This window comes from Balaenoptera ricei, chromosome 7 (genome assembly GCF_028023285.1).
Source record: "Balaenoptera ricei isolate mBalRic1 chromosome 7, mBalRic1.hap2, whole genome shotgun sequence".
NCBI classification, from domain to species: domain Eukaryota; kingdom Metazoa; phylum Chordata; class Mammalia; order Artiodactyla; family Balaenopteridae; genus Balaenoptera; species Balaenoptera ricei.
Window position 1 is genome coordinate 1,060,933 of NC_082645.1, and position 18,776 is coordinate 1,079,708.

Sequence of the window (18,776 nt, forward strand, 5' to 3'; positions counted from 1 at the left end):
TGTAAACTGATCTAGCTACTCTGGAAAACAGTCTAGCACTTCCTCAAATGATTAAACATAGAATTACCGTGCAAGCCAGCCATTCAACTCCTAGGTATATACCCAAGAGAAATGAAAGTATATGTCCCCAAAAAAACTTGTACATGAATTTTGATAGCAGCATTGTTTATAAAAGCCCGAAGTTGGAAACAACCCAAATGTCTATCAACAGATAAATGAATAAACAAAATGTGGTATATCGCTACAATGGAATATTATTTGCTACAACATGGATGAATCTTGAAAATATTATGCTAAGTAATAGAAGCTAGTCACAAAAGACTATACAGTGCTGTATGATTTCATATATATGGAAATTCAGAATGGGAAAATCTTTAGAGACAGAAAATAGATTAGTGGTTGCTTAGGGCTGGGTAGACAGGACAGAGGTTAAGGGAGCGATAGCTAAAGGATACGAGAGTCTTTTTTTTCTTTTTTTTTCTTAATAAATTTATTTGTTTTATTTATTTATTTTTGGCTGCGTTGGGTCTTCGTTGCTACGTGCAGGCTTTCTCAAGTTGCGGCAAGCAGGGGCTACTCTTCATTGTGGTGCGCAGGCTTCTCATTGCAGTGGCTTCTCGTTGTGGAGCACGGGCTCTAGGCACACGGGCTTCAGTAGTTGTGGCTCGCGGGCTCTAGAGCACAGGCTCAGTAGTTGTGGCTCACAGGCTCTAGAGCGCAGGCTCAGTAGTTGTGGCACATGGGCTTAGTTGCTCCGTGGCATGTGGGATCTTCCCTGACCAGGGCTCGAACCTGTGTCCCCTGCATTGGCAGGCGGATTCTTAACCACTGTGCCACTGGGGAAGCCCAAGGTTCCTTCTTGAGATGATGAAAATGTTCTAAAATTTACTGTGATGGTGGTAGTTGCACATATCTGTGGATATACTAGAAACCGTTATTGAATTGTACACTTTAAGTGGGTGAATTGTATGGAATTATGAATTATATCTTCGTAAAGCTGTTTTTAAGAAAGAATAGGATATTCCAAAAAGTATGTATAATTTACATCAAATTTAAGGAGAAGAGACTAGGTGTTTACAGGTGGCATCTCTAGCCCTCCCTCCCCTTCTCATTTGCCTTTTGCACCCCAAACTTGAGTCTGGGGCTCAGAAGCATGTGGTGTTGCCAACACTCTTTAAAGTCAATACCACCTCAAGGGGTCTGACTCCAGCTAAAAGAGAAGGAGTGAGGATTAGGGAGGGTGGTTGAAAGGATTTCTCTAAACCATCATTTACACCAAGTATAGGGCTTGCAATCAACCAGTGGCAAAGCACCCAGGAGGCAACTGGCTACAAAAGCTTCTCTCAATAGAGTGCCTTCTCCTGGAGGGGTGAAGAAACCTCATTGTTACAGGCCTGGTACTGGTAGTGTGTGGCATCTGAAATTAGATTGCTCCGACTTCAAAGCAGACCTGTGCATGTGGTGCTCAACTATTTTGTGCTCTGCAGGAGGCAGGTGAGGCCTATGTGGTTAGCCTGTGTGACAGCACCTGTGTGCTCTCTGTACCAAAGTGGAATAATTGTGCCAGAAGACCTCCACTTAGCATGTTGTACACTTGCCCAATGTGTTGCAAAGGTGGAGAATGTGCTTAAGAATTCATTTTAATGGCAGCAAAAAAAGACCCAACATCTTTTCCTCATTTTCTGTAGTCCTAAACATTAGATTTTTTTCCTGTTCAGTTTTTTTCTCCAGTTTTATTAAGATATAATTGACAAAAATTAGATTTTTTTTCCTTTTTTTTTTTCTACCGTGAGGTCAAAATGTACTTAAGTATCTTGATTGTGAATGGAAAAATAGGTGACAGAATCAGTTATTGGCAAGTATTTTTCCATTTTCATTAGTGTATAAAGTTTTAATATAAATATGGAGACATAAAGCATTAAAGGAAGTCAAAATATTTCAATAAACAAGTTTCAGTAATTCAATTTATAACAATTATAACTAAACCTATTAAATTTTTTACAATGCCAGCCTTTAGTTTTTTTTTTTGTTTTTTTTTTAGCCTTTAGTTTTTTAAAGCAAATACATTTCTTATTGATGACAACTAAGTGGTGTCTGTCATTTTATCATACAGTAATTCCATCCATTCACTATACTTTTCTAATCAATTCTACATGCAAATACATGATTTTAATGTTTTTGGTACTATTCCTGTATGTTTGCTATCAAAATACATTAAACTAAAAAAATAATCAATGTCAGCCAAGTTCCAGGTTTCTCAAAATGACACTGTTTGCATTATATACCACCAAATAGCACTAAAATGAATAGTTATTTAATTTTTAATATTAGTAATTATAATACAACCTAACAGGAATTTTTCCTTTGTTAATTATTCTCTAGTAGCTATTTTTAGTAGTATTGGCCCCTGGAAGATGATTGGGAATTTTGTGGATTTGTGTGGGGTTGTCACAGTGATTCAGGGATGCTATTAGGCCAGCTGTCCTGAAGCCTAAGTTCAATAGGTCCACTAGATTTAATACCTACCTCAGTGCTTGGTGCTTCCAACTCTTGATCTTCTCAGAGATCTAGAGGATAAGTTCCCTACTGCAAACATTTTAAATTGTAGCTTACTTTCTTTTGTCAGGTCAGCTACCGCTTGTCTGTCTGACTTACAAACGTTTGTTGGAATCACTTATCCTCTGATGTTTTCTCTCCCATCTCTCTTTCATAGTGCATTTGTACCTTTTTTTTTTTCCTTTGCTGTCAGTCCAGTGGTTCAAAGGAAGAAGAGATCACCGAGTGATCTATCTGCTCTCCTTAACAGTTCAATGGGAGATAATATTGCCTCCTAGAATTTGTGGAAATCATTTTAGCTGGTTTTGGTTGTTACGTATACTGGCTGGTGTACTTGCAGTTAGTGCTTATTTAGGGCTAGATCTGCTAAACACACTGCCACGTGTGAGGTCATCCAAAATGCCAGTGGTATTCAGAGTTATCAGTTCATCCCACCCTTTTATTAACTCAGTATAAACACTATGTTTAAACACTAACATTTACTACAGCTGAGAGTAATGTGTAATCTTATTCATTACTATTTCTAAAGCTGAGCTTTTTGAAACTAATTTGCATTCAAAAATAAAAGTAAAGGGACTTCCCTGGCAGTCCAGTGGTTAAGACTTCACCTTCCAATGCAGAGGGAGTGGGTTCGATCCCTGGTCAGGGAGCTAAGATCCCACATGCCTCGCGGCCAAAAACACCAAAATGTAAAAGCAGAAGCAATATTGTAACAAATTCAATAAAGACTTTAAAAATGGTCCACATCAAAAAAAAAAAAATCTTAAAAGAAAAAAAGAAATAAACAGCGTCATGGCTCCTTATCATTAAAAGGAAGAACACACTGGGTAAATTGTTTTCTTACTCTAAAGTTCAGCTTTGCTACATGTGTTTTCTTTATATTAACAGATATTTTGGTAAAAGACTTCAGTGGGATTGCAGAGGGGCATCAAATCTTAATGAACTTCATCAGCTATTAAGTGACATAATGATTAGAAGATTAAAGGCTGAAGTTTTAACCCAGCTGCCCCCTAAAATCAGACAGCGTATTCCATTTGATCTTCCATCAGCAGCAGCCAAGGTGAGAACCCGTGTTTGATTGAGAGTCTTATTTGAAATCATTTTAAATTATACTGTGAAGGATAGCACATATTTCATATTTCACAGAAGGAAAAGTCCACTTTCTTAAAATAGGTTTAATTAATAGAGCCATATGAATTGGCTTTGTATCATTTCAAGAAGAGAGCAGGAAGAATTTAAATTTAGTCATCAAATAATGTGAAAAGATTTAGTATCTTAGTCATCAAAAAATATATTTCTGCTAAATAGAGAAAAAAAGCACTTCAATTGCAACATAGACTTAGTATTAAGAATTCTAAGCGAGACGCAAGAAGGAAGAGGTATGGGGACATATGTATATGTATAACTGATTCACTTTGTTATAAAGCAGAAACTAACACACCATTGTAAAGCAATTATACTCCAATAAAGATGTTAAAAAAAAAAAAAAGAATTCTAAGTATATGTAGGGTGTGAAGCCCAATAATTAGCAAGGGAAGTTCTTTTTCTTGCTGTAGGATTTTTTTTTTTTTTTTTTAAGTATGAGTAGCTGTCTTCTAGGATAATTTGGATCCAGCCCCCTGTTCTTGAAATCCTAAAACTCTGTGATCATGTTGTAAGATGTAAAGTTCAACATATTAGAAACCAGAATTGGTAATACAAGATTAGGTAATCCTTGTCTACATTTACTTTTGGGGAGTACAGTGCTTTTATAGTCTCTGAAATTTCTTCAAATCTGGATATAACTTTGTCAACAAAGACTGTTTATTGCCTTGTTTTGTCTTGAAAGCTGAGACTAAGAATTTTGTAAACATTGAGCAATATATTATTGGTAAAATAAAAACGATCTGATTTTCTCTATCCATTATTTTAACAAAAGAAAAATAAGTGTTAATATATGACTATGTTACATTTTATTTAACTAATATTCCCCAAGTCTTTATGCTTATTTAAATAAATTCAATGCTTTTAGTAAAAAATGCTTTGCTACCATATATATTTTTGCTACTGTGAGTTCTTTAAGTTTTTGTTTTTACACAAAAATTTTATTTAAAATTTTTCTTAAATTTTTATTTTTACTTTACTACATGCTCCTCTGTAAGAGAAGGCTGCAGTTGTTTGATATATGATGTTAGCAAAGGGCTTGGTTTCCTCCCACACCTTGTCATTGCTTTCTGTCATTAGCGTAAACATGTGTCTGACCTACCTCCACACTGATTGATGTTTTTTAAATCAACATACTGGCACCTTTGGGAATTTTTCTTCATATATATATATTTCTATATAAAAAAATAAGTAGGACATGATTCATTATTGAATTAATTGCTATGTTCTTTATGCTGTATTTCTAAACATTATTTTCTCCTACATAGGAATTGAATTCCAGCTTTGAAGAGTGGGAAAAATTAATGAGAGCTCCAAATTCAGATGCCACCAAGACTGTCATGGGGTTGATTACTCGCATGTTTAAGCAAACTGCTATTGCCAAGGTACTCATTGCTGGGCCATCATGTGTTTGTCTTGATACAAATTCTTTAATGTATTTAATTTTTTTTAATTAAGCAGATTATTTGCATACTGCAACGTGTCTTTGCCATTTAATTTTTAATCTCTATTACGGAAAAATTCAGACATATTCAAAGTAAACAGTAGTATAATGAACACTATTATACCTGTTCATATATCGATCCTTTTCTATATATGGGTATACTTTGATGAGGGAGTATAATATATATTACACTTTCTCATTTAAAGGACTTATATATATTCATCTTTGTTGCCAGCTTTTTCCATGGTGTTCCTACATAATTGCTACAAATCATCTTTTTTTATGTAAGTCAATCATTTTTAATTGGTATTATGTTTTTAGATCCCTGCAGATAGATATGTTCACATTCTGTTTGTCCAAAAGTGCAAATTAGAGGGTGTTAGAGTTTTTAAATCTCAGTATGACTCTCAAGTAGACGCATCACACATTGTCAGCTGTTTTTACCGACATGGTTGAACTTATACATACTAATGAGTGTCATCTTTCTCCAATTCTGAGATCTTTTATAACATAATTTTTTTAAATTTATTTTTTATTTATTTTTGGCTGCGTTGGGTCTTCGTTGCTGCGTGCGGGCTTTCTCTAGTTGTGGTGAGCAGGGGCTACTCTTCATTGTGGTGCACGGGCTTCTCATTGCGGTGGCTTCTCTTGTTGCGGAGCATGGCTCTACGCATGGGACTTCAGTAGTTGTGGTTTGCAGACTCTAGAGCACCGGCTCAGTAGTTGTGGCGCACGGGCTTAGTTGCTCCGCGGCATGTGGGATCTTCCTGGACCAGGGCTCAAACTCGTGTCCCCTGCATTAGCAGGTGGATTCTTAACCACTGCACCACCAGGGAAGTCCCTATAACATAATTTTTTTTTCTCTATAACATAATTTTTTAAAGAGAGGTTTATTGAGGTATAATTCATATACAGTGAAATTTCTCTTTTTAAAACATATTGTTTGATGAGGCTTGACAAATACATATAGTCAGTTACCACTGCAATCAAGGTAGAGAATATTTTCATTACCCCAAAAGGTTCCTCATGCACCTTTGTAGTCATTTCCGTCACACCTCCCTCTAGACTTTGGTGGTCACAGATCTGCTTTCTATCACTATAGTTTTGAATTTTCCAGAATGTCACGAAAATGGAATCCTATAGTATGTAGCCTTTTGTCTGGCTTATTTCACTTAGCATAAAGCTTTTGAATATTGATCCATTAGTTTTTTCATTTATATTGCTGACTGATATTCCAATGTATGGATACATAAATATTTATATATCTATATTAATATAACAATCTTTTTAAATTCCTTTACCACATAATGGCCATTTGGCATAGTCTCAGTTTGGGCTATTGTGAATAAGCCTGTTTTAATCATTCATGTACAAGTCTTTGTATGGATATATTTTCACTTCCCTTGAGTAAATAGCTGGAACTGGGATTGCTGGGTCATGTGGAAAGCATAGATTTAACTTCATAAAAAGCTGTGAAATTGTTTTTCCAAGTGCTATATCATTTTGCATCCCTACTGGCAATGTATCAGAGTTCCAGTTGTCCTATATCTTTGTCAGTACTTAGTATTGTCAGTCTGTTTATTTTTAGTTATTTTTCTCGGTATGTAGTAGTATCTCATGATTATTTTAACTTGCCTTTTCTTAATGACTAATGATATTGAGCATATTTTCATGTGCCTTGTAGCCATTCATTTCTTTTTTTTTGAAAAGTGTTCATATCAAGCCCATATTTATATGGGGTTATAAGAGCCCTTGATATATTTTGGAAACAAATTCTCTAACATATATGTCATTTCCAAATAATTCTTCCAAGTCTGTAGATCCCATTTCTGTTTTATTTTTTTATATATATATAAATTTATTTATTTTATTTTATTTATTTTTGGCTGTGCTGGGTCTTTGTTGCTGCGCACGGGCTTTCTCTAGTTGCAGACAGTGGGGGGCTACTCTTTGTTGCGGTGCTCGGGCTTCTCATTGAGGTGGCTTGTTCAGGGTGGAGGTTCAGTTTGTTTTCTGATTTTTGGGTTTTTTTGTTTGTTTGCATATGGATTTTCAATTGTTCCAGCACTCTTTGTTGGAAAGACAGTTTTTCCCTCATTGAGTTGTCGTGGCACCTTCATAAAAAATCACTTAGTTATATATGTATAGGTCTGTTCCTGAACTTTCTATTCTGTTTCATTGATCTATACATCTGACCTTACAGAATACTACATTGGCTTGATTACTCTACCTTTATAATAAGTCTTGAAATCACACGGTGTTCACCCCCTACTTTATTCTTATTCAAAATTGTTTTGTCCCTTATAAGTCCTTTGCTTTTCCTTATGAGTTTTTAGAATTAGCTTAAGTATGTACAATTTTGATTGGAATTGTTTTGAATCTATGGATTAATTTGTAAGAATTGACTTCTTTTTTTAAATTGAGATACAGTTGACATACAACGTTATATTAGTTTCAGGTGTACAACATAATGATTTCATGCTTGTATATATTGCAAAATGATCACCACAATAAGTTCAGTTAACATCCATCACCACGTATACTCACAAAAATTTTTTTCTTGTGATGAGAACCCTTAAGATCCACTCGTTTAGCAGCTTTCAAACATGCAACGCAGTGTCATTAACTACTGTCGCCATGCTGTATATTATGTCCCATGACCCATTTATTTTATAACTGGAAGTTTGTACCTTTTAACCTCCTTTACCCATTTCACTCACTGCCCCCAACCCCTTGCCTCTGTCAACCACCAATCTGTTCTCTGTATCTGTGAGCTTGGTGGAGTGGGGGTTGGAATTGTTTGTTTGTTTGTTTGTTTTTTAAGATTTCACATATAAGTGAGATCATAAGGTATTTGAGTTTCTCTGTCTGATTTATTTTGCTTATTAGCATAATACCCTCAACAATACATGTTGTTGCAAATGGCAAGATTTCTTTCTTTATTATGACTCAATTATATTCCATTGTGTGTATATATATACATACCACATTTTTTTTTGGCTGCGTTGGGTCTTCGTTGCTGCGCGCGGCTTTCTCTAGTTGCGGTGAATGGGGGCTATGCTTCATTGCAGTGCGCGGGCTTCTCATTGCAGTGGCTTCTCTTGTTGCAGAGCACGGGTCTAGGCACATGGGCTTCAGTAGTTATGGCTGGCGGGCTCTAGAGTGCAGGCTCAGTAGATGTGGCACACGGGCTTAGTTGCTCCGCGGCATGTAGGATCTTCCCGGACCCGAGATTGAACCCGTGTCCCCTGCATTGGCAGGTAGATTCTTAACCACTGCGCCACCAGGGAAGTCCCCTACATACCACATTTTCTTTATCCATTTATACATCAGTGGACACTTACGTTGTCTTGGCTATTGTAAATAATGCTGCAATGAACATGGGGGTGCATATATCTTTTTGAGTTAGTGTTCTCATTTTCTTGGATAAATACCTGAAAGTGGAATTGCTGGATCATATGGTAGTTCCATCTAAATTTTTGAGGAACCTCCACACAATTTTCCATATCAACTGCACCAATTTTCATTTCCACCAATAGTGCACGAGGGATCCCTTTCTATACATTCTCGTCAGCACTTGTTACTTCCTCTCTTTTTGATAATAGCTGTTCTAACAGGTGTGAGGCGGTATTGAGTATTGACTTCTTAATATTATTCAATCTCCTGATCCATGAAAAGAGTATCTCTCTCTTTTGATTTAGGACTTTAATTTCTCCCAGCAACGTTTTCTAGTTTTCTTGAATACATTTTGTTAGATTTATTTCTAGGTATTTCATGTCTTTTTATGCTCTTGTAAATAGTACTTTTAAATTTAAATTTCTACTTTTTCATTGCTAAATACAGGATTTTTATTGATTTTTGTATATTGATCTTTTATTTTGTAACCTTGCTGCACTCACTTATTAGTTCTTATGGCTTTTTGGTAAATTCTTTGGGATTTTTTACATAGACATCATTTTGTCTGCATGTAAAGGTACTTTTATTTCTTCCCTGTAATCTGTATGCCTTTTATTTATTTTTGTTGCCTATCACATTGAAGGAACAAAAGTACAATTTTGAACAGAAGTGGTAGGGTTGAATAGACTTCCCTGCTGCCCGTCTTAGAAAGAAAGCATTCAGTCTTTCACCATTGATTATGATGTTATCTTTAAGATTTTTATTGATGCCCTTTCCTACGTTGAGAAAATTTCCTTCTTTTCCTAGTTTGTTGAGAGGAGAGATGAGACATATAAAGTGTTTTCCTTTGGCAGAGCAGCAGTAAGAACGTAGCTACCATAAAAGTGGATAAGAAGAAAACAGCTAAAATGTAACAGAATTATAAAAGCTGAGCATAGGCTGCCATGACAGTCCAAAACAATAGGAGTTCCTGACACAGGGAGTCCATACTCACTCACAAGCTTTATTTCCATTGGCCTCTACCACATGCTGACTAGGAGGTGAGAGAGCACCCCTACTGGTAGCGTACAAGCACAATACCCTGCCTATTTCCTGGACCCTTTTCTCAACTCACACTAATCAAAAGACTTAAGCCACTGTGAGAGAGGTAAAGTCCCCCTCCCCGAGCCTCCAAAATCCAGTTCAGGATCAACTGCTTTTGGGGGCTGAATAGAAACAAAAGCCATCTATACCTGGGAGTTGGGCAGGAAACCCTATTGAAATCAGAACCTTTATTAAGACAGAAATCTCTTACTACTGGAGGAGAGGCAGGAACCTCTGTCCTGCCCAGGACCACCCACATTTATATGACATAGTTTGGTTGTCTTAGGAGAGAGGGACAGAAACACCAGGAAAGCCACACCTCCAAGACTCAGCTGGAGCAAAGGGCCTACCTTATACTGATGTGCTACCTGTAGATCCAAGAAATCTTCCGTCCATTATCATGAACTGAACAATGAGAAACCATCAAGATTAATCGAGTACTGGGGGAGAGAGACATCCCTCTATAGTGCAGGCATGTAGGGACTGCTGAAAGCTTAGAGTGCAGTTGGGACACTTAGAAGAATTCTTGGCACACACTTTCACAAGGTAGAAGCATCCCACTGTTGGGGGCATTTCAAATTTGTGGTGCACTGAAGGTAAAGCAAGAGAACCTAAATAGAACTCAATATTGACTAGATTGTCGCAGTCCCTCACATACTATCACCTTGATAGAAAAAGAAGCATGCCCTTTTTTGGGTGTAAATATAATTTATCTCAGTCTGTCCTGTTCTTCCACACATAATTTCTAGTATTTAATAGAAATTATGAAATAAACAAAAAAGCAATTTTAAAAAACGTCATCCATTGTCAAAGATAATGTAATCTATAAAGCCAGATGGAGAAATAACTCAGATTGTAGAACTATTAGACAAGGACTTTAAGAAAGCTATGAATAATATGTTAAAGGAGCTAGTAGAAAAGGTAAACAACATAAATGAAAAAGATGGAAAATTTCAGAAGAAATATAGAAACTGTAAAGACAGTAAAATGAAAATGCTAGAAATAAAAACATAGTATCTGAGAAAAAAATAATTCTTTCAATCAGCTTAGAAGCCAATAGTTGCGATAAAAAGTAATCATAAAAAATGTAAATCATAAAAAAATGTAAATTTTTTTTTTTTAATCCAAATTTCTTGCAGGGTATCTAGCCCCCATTTCTTTCTTTTTTTTAATACATCTATTTATTTATTTATTTATTTTTGGCTGCATTGGGTCTTTGTTGCTGCATGCAGGCTTTCTCCAGTTGCAGTGAGCGGGGGTTACTCTTTGTTGCGGTGCGCAGACTTCTCATTGCGGTAGCTTCTCTTGTTGCGGAGTACGGGCTCTAGGCGTGCGGGCTTCAGTAGCTGTGGCATGAGGGCTCAGTAGTTGTGGCTTGCAGGCTCTAGAGCACAGGCTCAGTAGTTGTGGCACCTGGGCTTAGTTGCTCCTTGGCGTGTGGGATCTTCCTGGGCCAGGATATTTATCGTAGAGAAATGAAAACTTGGGTTTACACAAACATCTTTACAAGAGTTTATTTATAATAACCCCAAACTTGGAAACAACCCAAATGTCCTTCAAACAAATTGTAGTACATCCATATAATGGAATACTCCATTAAAAGGAATGAACTATTGGGGCTTCCCTGGTGGCACAGTGGTTAGGAATCCGCCTGCTAATGCAGGGGACACGGGTTCAAGCCCTGGTTCAGGAAGATCCCACATGCTGTAGAACAGCTGGGCCTGTGTGCCACAACTACTGAGCCTGTGCTCTAGAGCCCGCGCACCTAGAGCCGGTGCTCCAAGATGAGAGAGGCCACCACAATGAGAGGCCTGCGCACGGCAATGAAGAGTAGCCCCTGCTCACCACAACTAAAAAGAAAGCCCACTCACAGCAACGAAGACCCAACGCAGCCAAAAATAAATTAATTTAAAAAAAAAAAAAGAAGAAATGTATTTCCAATAATATTTTTTAAAAAAAGGAATGAACTATTGATAAATGCAAAAGCATTATACTTAGTGAAAGAAGCCAATATCAAAAGTTTACATACATCATGGCACCATTTTTATAACATTTTCAAAATGGTAGGATTATAGTGATAGAAAATATCATTATTCCAGTGTAATTTTCTGGTGTTGATATTGTACTATAATTATATAAGAAGTGATCATTAGGGGAAGCTAGGTTAAGGGTACATGGGAACTCTGTATTATTTTTGCAGCCTCTCATGTGTCTAAACTTATTTCAAAATAAAAAGTTTTAAGATGTATATATAGTGGACACAATAAAGTAATCTAATGACAGAAGAAATTCAAGTTAATCCAAAAGAAGGAAAGGAAGATAAAGGAACAAAGAACAACTACGTGAAATAGAAAGCAACTTACAAAATGGTAGATTTAAATCCAGTTTTGTCAATAATTGTAGTAAGTGTAAATGCTCTAAACCCAGCAATTAAAAGACAGGAATTGTCAGATTGCATAAATTATATGATATCTATAAGAAGTTCTCTTTAAGTACAAAGGCTAAAGGTTAAAAATAAATGGATGAAAACAATAATCAAAAGAAAGATGAAGTAAATATATTAATATGAAATGATGTAGGCTTCAGAACAAAGAATATTACCAGGATTAGAGAGGAAACTTACATAAAGATAAAGGAGTCAATTCTTTCTGATTCATAATACTCAGAAATATGTGCATATCTATTAACTAAAACTTTTTTAGAAAACAGAAGAGGAATAAATATCTCTCAAATAATTTTATGAAGCTGGAATTACTCTGATACCAAAACCACACAGACACATCAGAATAGAGCTACAGACCAACATCCTTTATGAATATAAAAATCCTTAACAAAATATTAGCAAATTAAATCCACCAGTATGTTAAAAAGTATTTATACCAGCAATGCAAGGTTTGTATAACATTGGATTAATTAATCACGGTATTTCACCACATTAACAAAGTCAAAATGGAAAACCATTCGATTATCCCAATGAAAACATTTGATAGAATTCCACATCCATTCATGATAAAACATCTCAGCAGACTAGGAGTAGAAAGGGACTTCCTCATCCCAGTAAAAGGCATTTTTGAAAAACTTACAACTAACATCATAGTTAATGCTCAAAGACTGAATGCTATTCCCTAAGATCAGGAACAAAATAAGAAAGTCTGCTCTCACCACTGTAGTTCATCACTGTTTGCTTCAATATTGTTTTCATAACTGTGCAATAGCCTAGAAAAAGGAATACGAGGTATGCAGATTGAAAAGGACAACATGATTGTCTACATAGGAAATCAAAGAACACTTCAAGCTACTAGAACTAATGATTGAATTTATCAAGGTCACAGGATTCATGTTCAAGATACAAAAATCATTTGTAGTTCCATATACTAGCAATGAAAAATTGGAAATTGAAATTTGTAAAATACGATTTACAATAGCATCAATAACCATGAGCTAATTTTGGAATAAATTCAGCAAAAAATATATTCAGTGAAAACTATGAAACATTGTTTAGAGAATGTAAAGCAAACTTAAATGACAAGATAGATTATGTTCATGAATCAGAAGATTTGATATTGTTAAGATGCCTCTTCTTTGTAAATTAATTTATATACTCAATACAATGTTAATCAAAATCCCTGTAGTCGTTTTTATTGAAATTGACAAACTGAATGTAAAATTTATGAAGCAACACAAAGGACTTACTGTAGCCAAAATAATTCTGAATGAAGTTGGGAGACTCACACCACATAATATAAATACTTACTATAAAGTTACAGTGATAAAACTTAGTGATATTGGCATAAGAATAGACATTTAATGAACCAGAAAAGAGAGATCAGAAATAGCCATTCATATTGATTGTCAACTGATCTTAGGAAAGGGGACAAGATAACCCAATAGGGAAATGATAGTCTTTTCAACAAATGGTACTAGGACAATTAGATATCCATAAGAAAAAAAAAAAAAGAGCCTTGATCGTTATTTCACACCATACATAAAAATTAACTTAAAGTGAATCATAGACTTAAATATAAAAGATAATTTATAAAACTTTTAGTAGCATACATATTTTAAAATATCCCATCCTTTGGGTAGGAACATTTTTTTAGATAGGATACAAAAAGCACATACTTTAAAGGAAAAACAAATGGGACTCAAAACTTTAAAATTTATGGTGTTTAAAATTATTGTGTATGAAAGACACTGCTGTGAAAATGCTAATGCAAAATATAGATTGGAAGAAAATATTTGCAATACATTCCCCCTGTTCTATTTTCCCATATCATAATTTTTGGTTTTATCAGTGTTCATTGTTTACAGTATAATGACTGTTAAACATTTCACAGTTGAGCTATAATTACATTTCTTTGACAACTATTGTTTTTCTTAGAGTTAATAACTATCTTGTTTTTTGTTTGCTTGCTCACTTAGCTTTTTTTGTACTTGGTACTGAGTATAGAATGCTGCTTAAAGGAAAAGAATATATATGAGAACCTTTTAGATAATTTCCTGCATGTGTAAGAAACCCTAGTTGGAAGTCAGAAGTGTTGGTAGTCAATAGGAAGTTGCACCTAATTCCTAGGATCCTTGAAGAAAAAGAAAGGAGATGAAAAGTCAGTTGTCCCAGATTGGAATATATTCCCAAAGATTATTGGTAGCAGAAGGCTACCCCGACTTCCTACATTATAGATGTAGGTAACTTTGAGGGGAGGTATCTGGTTATTACATTTAATATTGTTTCCATGTGAAAATGTGTTTCAGAGTTCTCCCAAACCTATTTGTAAATGAACTTCTGAAATACCACAGATTATAAATTGGTTACTATGTTGTGTGCATACTAACAGTTGAAGCTTCCTTTCTTTGGCTAAATGTTTTCCTAATTCAACAGATATTTATTGAGTGCTTACTATGTGGCAAGGATTATGCTTGGTGCTAGAGAGGCATGGTGAACAAGACATAGTGTGGATTACCTCTACACTATGGAACTATGTAGGAGGAACTATGTAGTTCCTACCTCTCAAGGAACTTGGAGTCTGTTGGGGAAGACAGTAAAAGTAAATGTTCAACTACAATAGAGCATATTTAGGGCTTAAAAACAGAATATTGTGGAAGGACATGGGAGAAGATACTTGGCCAAGTCTTGGGGATTCAGGAAAAATGTTACAAGGAATGAACAAGTTAAGATTTAGCAAACCAAAGTGGAGGGGAGTGAAATGGGAATGGGATGGAGCTGATGGAATGTATTTCAGCACATGAATAATATGTGCAAACTCACAAAGATTAACCAGGAATGATATATTTAGGGAACCAAAAGTAAGTCATCATGGCAAAAGCCTAGTATGTCAGAGAGGAATTCTGACAGAGACTAGGTTGGAGACCACAGAGAGCAGTACCACATCATGAAGGTCACAGTTCACAGTGTGTAATTTATCCTAAGGGTTCTGAGCAATCAGATATTGTGGAGTAGAGTAAAATGATCAGATTTGCGCTTTAGAAAAAGAACTGTAGCTACAGGCATGCCTCATTTTGTTGAGCCTCACTTTATTGAGCCTCACTTTATTGCACTTTGCAGATCGCATATTTTTTACAAACTGAGGGTTTGTGGCAGCCCTGCATCCAGCAAGTCTTACTGGCATTATTTTTCCAGCAGCATTCGCTAACTCGTGTCCCTGGGTCACATTTTGGCAATTCTTGCAATATTTCAAACTTTGTCATCATTATTATATTTGTTATGGTGATCTGTGATCAGTCATCTTTGATGTTGATATTATAATTGTTTTGGGGTGCCTTGAACAGTGCCCATAGAAGACGGTGAAGTTAACCAATAAATGTGTGTGTTCTGACTGCTCACCAACCAGCCATTCTCCCATCTCTCTCCTTCTCCTTGGGCCTCACTATTTGCTGAGACACAGCAATATTGAAATTAGGTCAGTTAATAACCATACAATGGCCTCTAAGTGTTCAAGTGAAAGGAAGAGTTGCATGTCTGTCACTTTAAATTAAAAGATAAGAATGATTAAGCTTAGTGAAGAAGGCATGTTGAAAACTGAGATAGGCTGAAAGCTAGGCCTCTTGCACCAAACAGTTAGCCAGGTTGTGACTGAAAAGGAAAAGTTCTTGAAGGAACTTAAAAGTGTTACCCCAGGGACTTCCCTGGTGGTCCAGTGGTTAAGACTCCTCGCTCCTAATGCAGGTGGCCTGGATTCCATCCCTGGTCAGGAAACTACGTCCTGCATGCCACAACTAAATATCCTGCATGCTGCAATGAAGATCCTGCGTGCCGCAACTAAGACCCGGTGTAGCCAAATAAATAAATAAATGCACATATATATATTAATAGACATTAATTATTATATATTATATATTATTATGTGTGTATATACATACATAAATATATATTAACTATATATATATAAATATATATATATATATAAAAAAATATATATATATATATATATATAACTCCAGTGAACACACAAATGATAAGAAAGGAAAACTGTCTTACCAGTGATATGGAGAAAGTTTTAGTGGTCTGGATAGGAAATCAAACCAGCCACAACATTCCCTCAAGCCAAAGCCTAATCTAGAGCAAGGCCCTAACTCTCATCAATTCTTTGAAGGCTGAGAGAGGTGAGGAAGCTACAGAAGAATACAGTAAGTCCCCTACATACAAACCTTAAAGTTGCAAACTTTCAAAGATGCGATCATGTGTTCGTGTGTCCAATCATGTAAGTTAGTTCACAGTCTGGCATACATTATCACGTGCATGCATCCTCTACAGGTGGTTGTGCTTTTCTGTACTTTACTGTACAGTCCTCTATAGAGTACAGCAGTACAGTATCTTTATTTCCAGCCCAGGATGTCCGGAAGCAAGTGTACAAGCAGCAGTATATAGCCAGTTGTGTTAGTTGGGTACCTAGGCTAACTTTGCTGGACTTACAGACATGCTCTCAGAATGGAACTTGTTCATATGTAGGGGACTTATGTAGTTTGAAGGTAGCAGAGGTTGGTTCATGAGGTTTAAGGAAAGAAGTCATCTCTGTAACACAAAAGTACAAGGTGAAGCAGTAAGTGCTGATGTAGAAGCTGTAGCAAGTTACCCAGAAGCTCTAGCTAAGATAATTAATGAAGGTGGCTACCTTAAACAACAGATTTTCAATGTAGATGAAACAGCCTTCTACTGGAAAAAGATGCCATCTAGGACTTCTGTAGCTAGAGAGGAGAAGTCAGTGTCTGGGTTCAGAGCTTCAAAAGACAGGCTGATTCTCCTGATAGGAGCTAGTGCAGTTGGTGACTCTAAGTTGAAGCAAGTGCTCATTTACCATTCTGAAAATCCTAGGGCCCTTAAGAATTTTGCTAAATCTACTTTGCCTGTGCTTTATAGATGGAACGAGAAAACCTGGTTGACAGCACATCTGTTTACAACATGGTTTACTGAATTTTTTAAGCCCACTGTTGAGAACTGTGCTCAGAAAAGATTTCTTTCAAAATACTACTGCTCATTGACAATGTACCTGGTCTGATGGAGACGTAAATTGAGATTCATGTTGTTTTCATGCCTGCTAACACAATATCTATTCTGTAGCCCCATGGATCATGGAACAATTTCAAATTTCAACACTTATTCTTTAAGAAATATATTTCATAAGACTGTAGCTGCCATAAATAGTGAATCCTAATTTAGATCTGGGCAAAGTAAATTGAAAACCTTCTGGAAAGGATTCACCATTCTAGATGCCATTAAGAACATTTGTGATTCATGGGAAGAGGTCAAAATATCAACATTAGCAGGAGTTCGAAGGAAGTTGGAGTCCAACCCTCCTGGATGACTTTGAGGGGTTCAAGACTTCAGTGGAGAAAGTAACTGCAGATGCGGTGGAAAATAGCAAGAGAACTAGAATTAAAAGTGGAGCCTCAAGATGTGACTGAATTGCTGCAATCTCATGGTAAAACTTTAGTGGAAAAGGGTTGCTTCCATGGATGAGCAAAGAAAGTGGTTTCTTGAGATGGAATCTATTCCTGGTGAAGTTTGTTGAAATGACAAAGGATTTAGAATATGACATAAATTTAGTTGATAAAGCAACGGCAGAGTTTGAGAGGATTGATTCCAGTTTTGAAAGAACTTCTACTGTGGTAGAATGCTATCAAACAGCATTGCACGCTACAAGGAAATTGTTTGTGAAAGGAAGAGTTGATTAATGAAGCAAACTTCAGTGTTATTTTTTTTTTTTATAGCTACTTTATTATTTATTTATTTATTTATTTATTTATTTTTGGCTGTGCTTGGATCTTCGGTTCGTGCGAGGGCTTTCTCCAGTTGCGGCAAGCGGGGGCCACTCCCCATCGCGGTGCGGGGACCGCTCTTCATTGCGGTGCGTGGGCCTTTTCACTATCGCGGCCCCTCCCGTTGCGGGGCACAGGCTCCAGACGCGCAGGCTCAGTAGTTGTGGCTCACGGGTCCAGCTGCTCCGTGGCATGTGGGATCTTCCCAGACCAGGGCTCGAACCCGTGTCCCCTGCATTAGCAGGCAGATTCTCAACCACTGCGCCACCAGGGAAGCCCCAGTGTTATTTTAACGTACTGCTACAGCCACCCCAACCTTCAGCAACCATCACCCTGATCAGTCAGCAGCCATCAACATCTAGGCGAGATGCTCCACCAGCAAAAAGATTATGACACGCTGAAGGCCCCGATGGTTAGCATCTTTTAGCAATAAAGTATTTTTAAATTAAGGTATGTACATCATTCTTTTAGACATAATGCTATTGCACACTTCATAGACTGCAGCATAGTTTAAACATAACTTTCGAACACACTGGGAAACCAAAAAATTCATGTGGCTCACTTTCTTGTAATATTTGCTTTATTTCTGTGGTCTGGAACTGAATCTGCAGTATCTCCAAGGTATGCCTGTGTGTGGAGAATGCATTGGGAGGAATAAGCCTGTAGGCAGGTAATCCAGTTGGGATGCCGCACTGGTCATCCAGGTGATCTGAACCAAGGGTAGTGGCTGTACCACATCTTAACTGGAAAGAAAGAATAATTCAAAATATATTAAGACATTGGTGTTCGACTGAATATGGAGGAGAGGGTAAAAGTAGAATCTAGATTTTTTTGCTTGGCCAACTGGGTTGATGTTTCTGCCATTCACGGAGACCGGGGA

General features: G+C 36.6%; 1 protein-coding gene across 7 annotated transcripts in view; it reads left to right on the forward strand.

Moving 5' to 3' along the window:
* ZRANB3 (zinc finger RANBP2-type containing 3) overlaps positions 1–18,776 on the forward strand; it is a 254,596-nt gene that overhangs the window by 172,163 nt on the left and 63,657 nt on the right. For all 7 annotated transcript variants that reach the window (XM_059927591.1, XM_059927593.1, XM_059927592.1 and 4 more), the window contains 2 exons: positions 3,445–3,616; positions 4,968–5,084. In XM_059927591.1, the coding sequence (XP_059783574.1) occupies positions 3,445–3,616; positions 4,968–5,084 (289 nt within the window). The remainder of the gene's footprint in view (positions 1–3,444; positions 3,617–4,967; positions 5,085–18,776) is intronic.